At 30.9% G+C, this 11,582-nt stretch overlaps 1 protein-coding gene across 1 annotated transcript; it reads left to right on the top strand.

Annotated features, from left to right (window-relative positions):
- Positions 1-4,709: 4,709 nt before the first annotated feature.
- On the top strand, positions 4,710-5,108 carry LOC114756563 (benzyl alcohol O-benzoyltransferase-like). The gene has a single exon (XM_028945510.1). The coding sequence runs from the start codon at positions 4,710-4,712 to the stop codon at positions 5,106-5,108; it is 399 nt and encodes a 132-aa protein (XP_028801343.1).
- The last annotated feature ends 6,474 nt before the right edge of the window (positions 5,109-11,582 follow it).

Genomic DNA, 11,582 nt, shown 5'->3' on the forward strand with positions numbered 1-11,582 from the left:
TCGAGTTTATAAGCATCTCAACATTAAATGTATTTTTAACAATTTTTTTCTAATTTATTTTTTATTCTATCTCCTCATCTTTTTTTCATATCACATTCTCTTTTATCATTTATCTTATTACTATTTTTCCCCTTATTTGTCCCTTCTTTTAAATAGTGGAATACTTGAACTTATCTATTTTATTAAATCACATAATTGGGTCAACAAAATCTTCTAAAAAGAACCCTCACTTATAACTAATTCACACCCACTATTTGCACCGCCAGTGTATGGGTTGTGACAAGTAATACAATGATAAGAAAATATTGTTTGCACCGAAGACTTGTGCAAAAATGAAGACTAAACAAATGACTAAGTAAATTTAATTAAGTTAAGCCAAACAAATTTCTGATGGAGAAAGTGAATTTCAAAAACAAAATTTAAAATTCAAAAGTAATGAAAATAATTTATTCTTAAACTTCAAGGGATAAAAAGGCCTAGGACTATTCATTCTCCTTGCATTTCATAACATGTTATTTATCTCCTCTCATAAATGTTTTTAATGAAAATATATGTTAGTTTATAATTCAAAAAGTACTTGTACAAGTTTTCTCAAGTCAAGTACAAGTATTTAATTCCATTCATTGCTCAGTTTTTTGTAATAGTTAATAAAATCTAATTTTAAGCTTCAATCCTAAAGTAACTATGTAAGGTTGGTAAGTATATTTCTATCTTACCAACATAACCATCCATTCAACAAGCAAATTTCAAATTCTTATGTAATTTTACCCAAGTTCTACATTCAACTTGGCCTTCTCAAGCAACAATATTCAAGTGAATAAACTAACCAAATGGTGATAAAGCATTTAGAAGCATTAAGAAAAAAGTAAAATAAACAAATATATATCATTAATCATAAAAAGAGAGGGGCAATCAAGAGTAAGGGTTCAAAATAATCCTAGAATATAGTATTTAACTACTCATAGTCAGTCACAAGCCATAAATACAAAGAAAATTCACAGCCATAGTAGATTACAAGAGAGGAAATGAAGAAGTAGAAAAACGAAGAAGATGAAGCTCCAAATCTCTTTCAAAGCTCAATCTCTTGCTCAAAACTCTTCGAACACCCAAATCCTAGTATACAAAGCTCCCAAGAATGCCCAAGAAGTATAGAATGGCGGCCAATGTCGAGTTTCGGGCCTTAAAATCTAGAAATTTTCAAACTTAGTTGAGCTGAACATTTTGCTGTCAGCAACTACATTGCATCCTAAAATTTTGCGCCATGGCCGAGTTTGTCTCTATTTTAGTTGGACCGAGCTAGGTTAGAGTGTATTCCAGCTCATTTTGTCTCTGGAAAATTTTGTTCTTTTAGCTTAGATGAGGAGTTTCACATATGATTTGGCTTCTATTTGTTCTTCTTTGATCATCATAATATAATTCTTAAGCAACTTTAACCTTTAAATCCTTCCAAAGCACTTCCAAGTGACTTAAAACTTTAATTATTTGACCAAAATAACCTTGCCAAAGTGTAACCTCTCTGAGCTAAAAAATAACAAGGATTAAAGCCAAATTATGTATAATTGTATCAAAGAGTACATAAAACTTAAAGAAGTGGTGAAATGACATGAAATTCTAGAAGTTAACACCCACTAATAAAAATAGTTAGAAACATTAAACTGGGCAGCTCTCCCAAGATTCAAACATTGATTTGCTCATTGTGAGAAACTAACCTCTTCTGCTAAATCCAACTCCTGTTAGTAATTTTTAATATCAGCTTTATTAATTATACTAAATGTCAATATCATATTAATTTTTGCTCTCTCCCAATAGCAAAAGCCTTGAAAAAACAAATTTTTTGTGTAAATTTATAGTCTCTCCAAATTACTATGGACTTGAAACTAATCTCTATTAGATTAAAAACATTAAGATTAAAATTTTTCCAATAAATATGCTTTCAAAAAAAACACATTTTAATTGGTGCCCTATTGTATCTCACTTTCACGAACATACAGGACACATTTTGAAATTCACTTTCGCCTTCATTTCTACCTCCACTTTTATTGAATCCGTGGTACTAAACCCTAGCTCTAATAAACGAGGTCACATGGATCATCAATGAAGGCACATGGGATGGAATGAAGGAATGGAAAAAAAAAGAAAAAGACAAAAGGAATTCAACTTGAACCTTGCTTACTTGTGTGCTGCGATCTTCTAAAAAATTCAATATTTAATTATTTTCTTCATCATATGGTCTTGAACTCGCCCGTCATAATGGGACACGCAAGCCAACATTTTGGGTGGCCGTTGCAAAGGAACAGTTCTACATTTCTAACTAAATCTGAACTCTTATGACGCAAAATGCTTACTCCCATTCATAATTTAAGTCACTTTAAATATTTATTCAAACTAAAAGATAATATTTGACTTATTAAATCGGTCTCAAATTGACAATTGTTTTTAAATTTTACTAATATTAAACGAGATTGTGAATGAAAAAAAATTACCTGGAGTCATACTTAAATATTAATTATGAGGGCAAAATTGACAAATAAATATTAATTATTTTTCAAGTGACTTATATTTTGGATCAAACGATTTTTTAGGAGTGACTTATATTGTGGATTGGAACAAGTATTACTTTTTGGAAATTAATTTTACCAAAACTCTTTTTGATGAATCTTTTGTTGTAAAATTTTTGTAATTGCTTCAAAAATTTCCTCTTGTCAAAGGATAATTCTCTATTTCTTATGCCAAAACTTGGTCTCTAACTGTTTTCACTCCAATTTTAAAGAAATGATGTCTTTTTGACTTAAATATGCTTTAAAGATTTTTAAAGCCTAAATTCTCGCCTCTTTGAGGAATAAATTTTTTTTTAAAATTCACATTAATCCTTAAATATGTGTTCCCTCATTTTTATATAATTATTGGAGAACTCCTCATATTTTCAAATAATTGAATTTAACTAAATATCATTAAATTAAATTAGCCAAAAATCTCAAAAATACCTGAAATTCTCTGTTTTTTTTAGTTATTATCATGACTTTTAATCTTAAATAGGCCTTAAAACTCATTTTCAATTTTTCAAGGATTTATTATTATTTTTAATTTCAAGCTCATTTTCTAAAATTAATAATTAAACATGAAACTTTCTGAAATTGCACTTTCAATTCTGACTTAATTTTCTACCAGTACTGATATAATCCTGTTTAATACCTCTTGAGGGTCTTAACATAACATAATCTCCATTTCTAAGTCTCATATCACTTCCCAATTCAAGGCACTATTATGGAATTTCACAATAATTTATTCACACTTGAGAACCTCAACTTCTAATAATTTGGACTTTGTGAACAATTTTTTGCTTCTTAAAATAATAAAACAAAAAAAACTTTTTAGATAATGAATTTTTAATTAAGTGTTTGTAAAACAAAACAATTTATTTTTAAAAGTAAAAAACAGAGCAATTTTTACATATCTCCACTGATGGCCTTGTGTATTGCTTTTCGCTCTGCTGGTCAACGACAAATAATAGAAATGTGGGGTCAAGGCTTTGACCGGAACAAAATTAAGATTTTAAAAATAATTTTAAAGTATATAAAATAACTAAGAAAAATTTTTATCTCGATTTACATAAAAATATTTTTAAAAATATTTTTTTGGGATTTCCACACACCTCTGGTTTATTATCCGTATTGACATGAACATATGCGCCATGTTAATTTCTGTATAGCAGCCTCTTCTTTTAATGAAGAATCATTACAACCAATGGCATTCATGATTCATTATTTTCAGAAATATGAAGATGCCTTTCAATTTAGCCTCCGCTGATCATTTGCCTAATTAGATTTATTAGTTGTTACTATTGAACATTGATGAGAGATTCAATTAATAATTAATATGCTTTTTGAAAATGATGTCCTTGGCTATGTTTTTGTGGTTTATGAAATAATCTCAATATTGTTGACATCTTTCATTCAAAAAAAAAAATATTGTTGACATCTTCTTGCTGCATATATGAACTTTCTGATAGTTACGCGTTAATTATCTTCTAATGACTATAAAGTCAAGGAGTTTAGATATATTACTTTTGAGACCTAGTTTTGCATCCAAATTCACACACTATGATGTAGCTATACTTGTAAAAGCGAAAAAGTAAAAATATAATCACTCAAAAAAAAACTAAAAAATAGAAAATATGTAAAAAAAGAAAACTATTTTGGATAGGGTACACACATCATTTATATGTAAAATAAACAAATTAAGGTATTAATAACAATATTAGATATTAAAAAAAAGTGTTGTATAGTGTAGGTAGGCTAAGAGATTAAACCTTTCTGCATGTGGTAAAATTTTTTTTTAAAAGAATTATAGTTTCCACAAACATACCATACAATTACTACTACTTATAATTCTTTATAAAATTGTAATTTAATCCTCCAAATAATACAAGAATATTTTAAATTTGTAATTTTTGGCAGAACTTTAATTTTAAATTTTACTACTTTAAGTGGCAGTGGAACTACTAAAAATATTATATATAAAATCCTTTAAAATAATTGCTATCTCGAATGGAGTCCGTAATTGTCATTTATCTCTTCTTTCCCTTCAATCACCCATTTTGAAAGCAGATCATACCTATAAATTGAAGCTCCATCTAGAGGGAACATAAAACATTCAATCAGCTAGACACCACTCAGTTATTGTTTCTGGTTCTTTTCTTCATCTTCTCCATGACAACACCATTTTCTTCTAATCTCGTCTTCACTGTGAGAAGGCAAAAGCCGGAGCTTATATCGCCGGCAAATCCTACTCCTCATGAAGTGAAGCTTCTTTCAGACATAGATGACCAACATTTCTTACGCGTCCAGTTTCAATTAATACACTTCTATCATCCTGAGCCTTCCATGGCAGGGAAGGACCCAGTCAAAGTCATCAGAGAAGCATTGGCTCAGACACTTGTATTTTACTATCCATTTGCAGGAAGACTCAGGGAAGGTGAAGGTTGCAAGCTTATGGTGGAATGTAATGGAGAAGGTGTTATGTTCACTGAGGCTGATGCTGACGTCACGCTTCAACAGTTTGGAGATGATCTCCAATCTCCATTTCCATGCTTCGAAGACCTTTTTTAATCTCCTCCTGGTTCTGATAAAATCCTTCATCGTCCCATCTTGCTTATTCAGGTTTCAGACACTCTATTTTCTAATTGGCTTGTAAAAACAGACACACACTTTCACTTTTTTCCTTTAGAAAAATTAATTTATTTAGTCCTCATGTCCATATCTTATTAATTAGGACTGATGATGTGTATAATGACTAATTGACCTGTAACTTCTATAAAATATAAAAATATTTTATAAAATAAAATGATGGACTAAAACTTATTTATTATCATTAACAATAGCAAAAAAATTATGCTCAAAGCTGTCCTCTTCTTTCGTCTATGTATACTCTGTAATCTAGTAAATTTTCGTTTTATTAACATCCATGTGGCAAAATTAAGCCAGATGCATGTTTAAGTAAGAGTCATGTCATTAATTACTATTGCTTTTTTTTCCTTTTTAACAAATTGTAAGTACGGGGACCAACAGTTACGATTGCAAAAACTATAAAGACCAGTAGAAAGAGGAAAAAAACCACAAATACTTAATTAAAAAGAAGTTGAAATAATATCAAGTTGCATATTAATTTTTCCATTTTGTTATCCTTTCTTTATACTACACTAGTTCTACGCATACATCTATGAATTGTAGATGACACGCCTCAAGTGTGGTGGTTTTATCTTTGGTCTTCGTGCGAATCATAGCATATGTGATGGACCCGGTATAGTCCAATTCATGAATGCCCTTCCTGAAATAGCTAATGGCGCAACTGAACCTTCGATTCAACTGGCGTAGCATAGAGAACTTCTGAATGCGAGAGACCCACCACATGTTACTTTCACTCATCATGAGTACGATGAAGAGATGGACGGCACAAAGCCATCCACAAACACTGTTCTTCTATCTTTCTTCTTTGGACCGACTTAGGTCTCTTCCCTTCGTAGATTACTCCCCGACCACCTACGTCAATCCTCTTCATTTGAGGTTGTGACAGCATGCCTTTGGCTTTGTCGAAAAAAAGCTTTACAACTAGATCCACACAATGATGTCCGCATAATTAATGATCGTAACCAATGCGCGTTTTGGGCATAATAGACTAAATCCTCCATTAACAAAAGGTTATTATGGACATGCTATTGTGTTTCCAACTGCAATTTCAACCGTGGGTAACCTTTGTGAGAGTCCGTTAGGGCATGCCTTGGACTTAATAAAGAAGGCAAAGGCTCAAGTAAATGATGAGTATTTTCACTCCGTGGCTGATTTGATAGCCACTAGACGACCAACATATTGTGGAGCAATAAGTTCACGTAGGGTACCAGATTTGAGCATTTTTAAATTTAGAGATGTTGATTTTGGGTGGGGTAAGGCAATGTATGCTGGTCCTCCATGGAGTGGACTTGAGACATTTCAAGGAGCAATTTTTTACATTGGACATAGAAATAGAGAAGGAGAGGAAGGTAGGTTAGTGCCTGTTCGCTTGCCAGCTGATTGCACGGAGAAATTTGCCAACGAGTTGGGTCGTTTACTTAATAGATCCAAGAATCAACAAGTGCCGATGCTCTAATATGATATCAGTTATGTGTGGTCAAATTGCATTTTAAAAGTGCTTGCAAGTCAAATTATAAGTTAGGCGGGAGTACGTGTGTGCGCTTAAATGTTTTGTTGGTAATGTTTGTGAAATAGTATATGTTATAGGGTGAGGTGGGTGCATGGTTGTTTGTTTGCCCTACGGGGTGTTTGTTGAACGCATATGTTGTCTCTTGTATCTGGCATTCTGAATATCAATAAACGTAAGATTTTCAAAGTAAATGAAAATATAATGGAAAACCCAAGTTGGGGCAAAATATAATTTTCAAAAGAGACAACATTATGTGTATTTTTGCATTATTTTCTCCGCTGATATGTTTGTTAAACGTTCATCGTTAGAGTGCTTAACAACTGTATATGGTATTTTTGCACCATTTTGAATTATAATATTTTTTAGATAACGGTCAAGTTTTGAATTAAAAAAACTTTTTTATAAGTAGCATTTATTTTCATTGTTTATTCCTTTCTTATCATGTTTCTGATTTAATACCATTTCCCCCTTTAAAAGACAAGATTCATTTTATAAAACCTAAATCTTCTTATTCTTTCATTGTGCATTTACTGTGCACGAAGATAAAGCAGCAACAATTTTTTTACTTTTTCCTTGGAATCTCGCTTACTCCTTTTGAAAAAGAGAGGGAAAGGGACATCTTTATCTGCTTTCCCCCCCTTTGTTTCATTCCACGCATCCATCTTTTTGTTCATCCCTTGATCTGTTTGACTGGCTAATTTTAATGCGAATTAGCCTTAATTGTTAACTAATACACTAATTTATGAAAGTATAATCGTCACGAACGAATTTAGTTACTTTGCAGTAGTTTAGGCTATCCATTAAACAATTAAGAAACATGCTAATCATCATTATCAATCATGATGAATGTATCAATATATGACTTGTTAGAGCTTTTGCATTTTATATTAGTTTAGTTAATAACGAATATATTAACAGAAGACAAATAGTATAACCTATCTTGCAAGCTCTGAATAACATAAGAAAAGTGTAAAATTTACATGTTAATAACGAATATATTAACAGAAGACAAATAGTTTAGTTAATAACGAATATTTTAAAATTTCTTTGTTTCTTTCTTGCAGGGACTTGATCAATGTGAAGATTATGTTTTTATTTTTATTTTTATATGTCTCTTAGTATCTTATTGGCTTGTTGTGTATGTGTGAGATTTTTCTTTTGTCAACAATGGTATATATATCAGCATGCATAGACCATGTTATAAGGGGTATTTGCATGTTATTTAACTAATGCAGTTAAAAAAAACTAGTCAGTAAAATGTTTATGAATGCATTTATGCATATGGTTAACTTAAATATATGTTACAAACTATATAAATTATCACTGCAGGAGAGTATAGATTTTTTTCGCCACAGGATTCAAGAGATATAAGAAAGAGATAGCACCATGCAGAGGAGAGGATCAGAGGAGAATCCAACCAGAAAGTTCACTAATAAAGCTTGCTAGTTGATCTTCCGCATCCATCCAAAATATTGAAAACTGAATCATTCATTAACTGGTTGAGACAATAGTTCAAGGGTGAGTGGTTGAACTAAGTTAATACAATCATTATTAATTAAAATGTATAATTTAATTAAAACTTATAAATTATTCATCTATCACCCAAAGATAATAATATCTAAATAAAAAGACGTTAATTCACAATTAAATATGACATTTATGTGTGAACCATTCATAATCCAACAAAATATATAGTAATAAAGCACAAAAGCAATGAATTGCTAATTTTTTTTCCTTTTTTTTTTTAAAAAACTCAAACAAACCTCTTCTACTCATTTAAAACTCTTAACCGGACCAATTAGGGAACTAGTTCACTAGTCTGATCGGTTCAGTCGGGTTTTCATACCATCATCAGGGAGCCATATATAGCTCCTAATTAGTCAAATAACGTTTTGTCAAAATGACGGATTTGGATCTGAAACAAGCTGGCATGCAGAGAGACTTGTGTTCTTGGCTGCTCTTAACGGTCACAAACAAGCTTTCCTTTGCCTCCATTGTGTTTGCAGTATTGAGAAGGACCAAAGCCTCTGGAAAAAGAGATGAGGTGATACTATTCTTCACTGTGCCATCCTCAGAAATCTCTCACTTTGGGTGTGTGTGTGTGTGTGTAGTGTCAAAATGAACATATCATAATAGAGATAATATAAACTGTGGAATAATAGTAACAACTTGCATACCAAAGTGTTTTATGTAAATGGCACAGTGAAGAATAGTATATCCTCCTTTCTTGTTCGAGAGGCTTAGGTCCTTCTTACTACTTGAAACACAATGGAGATGAAAGAAGGCTTGCTTGTGACCCTTAAGATCAGCCAAGAACAAAGGTCTCTCTCTCTCGCCCCCCCCCCTCTTCCCTCTCTCTCTATGTTTATTTCTCAGACTTACCTCTTCACATATTCTTGTGCAGAACTGCATTATATATAGCCTATATGCTCTAACTGTCTAGGTCCTTTTTTCACTATGTGTAATAATAATGTGGTTGCTTTAAATATTCCCCATCGCAATAAAATATGCCTTTCTTTTTCTAAAGTATAGTACTATGTTATGTATATTGAAGCTAAGAAGAATGATGAAGAAGTGTGGTAAGGATTATTAAATAAATTTGAAAAAAAGGATTGAAGATCTTAGGATGATTGCATGTGTCCTTTCTTAAACAATCATATAATACCAATAATAATCTAGAATTAATTACTTCCTTTCTTAATTTATTCATGAAACATATAATTTTTGATAAATAATTTTTTTTAATTTCGTATATAGTTTTCTAACGTAGTTTTTTTGGGGGGGTGGGGGTGGGGCTCTATTAGGTGAAGTAATAAACAATTGAAAGCAATATGAAAATAAAGCAAAAGTAGCCAATGCTAGTTCAAAGTCTTCGTTTCTTGATTCATTATTAATCTTTTGTTCCTTTCTTGTAATGTTAGTCATATTTCTGATTTGCATTTTGACGGTTTCCCTTTAAAACAACATAATTGTGCTTTTGTTAAAGTTGCAATTTTTTAAATTTTCCAAGGAATCCGTACGTTCTTTTGCACAGGATGCATGTGTTAATCTATTTTATTCCATTTAGAAAAGAAAGGGGAAGGGACATCTTCCTTTTTCTTTGTTTCGTTCCATCCATAATCTTTTTTGTTCATCCCCTGATAATTCTGTTGGACTGTTTAGTTCTAGTGTGAATCTGCTTTAATCATTACTTATTCCTTTTACCGGGGAAAAAAAAATCTCTCTCATATATGTAGTGGTTGGTTAAATATAAAAAACGAAGTCTGAAATTTAAAACTTGTTTTTTCACTTTCATCCTATTTAAATATATGTCACGTATTATTTTTCTGTAATAAATTAAATTTTCATTCATTATTTTTCATGTACTTTCTATACAAACAAGAGTATAATTGAAAAAATATATATGTACCATACACATTTATTGGTTTTAACTAAATTTAACTAAGGGATGGACAGAATAATTGTGCTCCTCTAGTCCTAAATGTAGAAGCTAATTAAGGGATCTGTTTTGATCCTAATGTAAGATTTTATTATATTTTCTCCACCAATTTGTTCTCCAAAATATCTCTTTTAATTGCACTTATTCAATGATGCCTTCCTCAAAAAAGTAATTTTCAGTGTAAATGTTTAAAAAGGTATTTTAGAAAATTAACACACATTTTTTTATAAATAATTAATTTAACTGATCTTCTTAGTCTTTGTGAATTAATTATCTATTTCTTACATTAGAATTAAAAGAAAACCAAACCAATTAATTAATAGTAGAAGCTCATTACGGCCCTATATAAACAAAATAATGGCATTTAAGACCCAAAGAAATTCGAAATTTTTCTGCAGGGCAAAACAGCTGAATTGAAAATAAATTTAAAGCTCAATCTGTACTCCATTATCTCATCGTCATCAATAGGAATATATAATAAAGGATAATACTTACATCAAGTTTCTTATATATGTATTATGTTAAGTTTTTAATTAAACATAAATATCTGTTCTATTTTTGAAATATAAGTATTTAAAATATTTAATTATAAATACACAAAAAAAAGACACATGGCCATGTGTGATTGGAGAACTATATTTGCATAATAGATATAAGTAACTTGATCTAAGTATTTTCCTATAATTAACATATGCAGCGAAACATATACTTTTCACCAAACACGTATAGTGCAACTTCTTTAATTCCGTGTAATCTACAGGAAATATGTCAAACGTACATCTTAGATGGTGACAAAATATGTCAATGAGAGCCTAAATACGTACATTGGCTCAAAGCATTATGCACCCTTTTTTTTCCCTTCTTTTGTTCCTTTCTTGTATTGCTAGACTGATCAGGCTTGTTTATGAAATCTGATGTGATATCATTTTCCTTTTGAAAAAAGTGAAGAATTTAACAATATGATTCTTCAATTGAAGGAAATAAAGCTGGAGAAGAGCACATGTTCCTTTCCCTTTTTTAACCACCGGCCTTTCTTTTGTCTCACCCATCTTTTTATTCATCTATATCTTCTGATTGAATGTTTAATTTTGAGTGAGAATTCGCCATGATTAATTATTAAAATGCTTCAGTTCAAGTATTGTGAATTGATAAAAGAAAAATTCATAATGGGGTAGCTACGCCCAATATGTGAGACTTGATAATCTTGAGTTTCGTTATTACTTGGTAGTGTATATAGGAAATAGCTACTTAGCTAGCTGGGGATTTTTTTTAAAAAAATTTCATTCTAAGTGTATAAGACCTCAATCTATTCTGTTTTTAAATAACTAACTCAACTAATACTTTAATATAGGAAAATATGTACAGAAGTAATAAAATAATTTCCTCTCTGCATCCAAACTCTCTCTTAGCTTCCTCCATTGGTGTTGTTCGTTATGTAGCATAAAGT

The sequence above is a fragment of the Neltuma alba genome, unplaced genomic scaffold (genome assembly GCF_004799145.2).
Source record: "Neltuma alba isolate B1F8T4 unplaced genomic scaffold, ASM479914v2 tig00010436_pilon, whole genome shotgun sequence".
NCBI lineage: Eukaryota > Viridiplantae > Streptophyta > Magnoliopsida > Fabales > Fabaceae > Neltuma > Neltuma alba.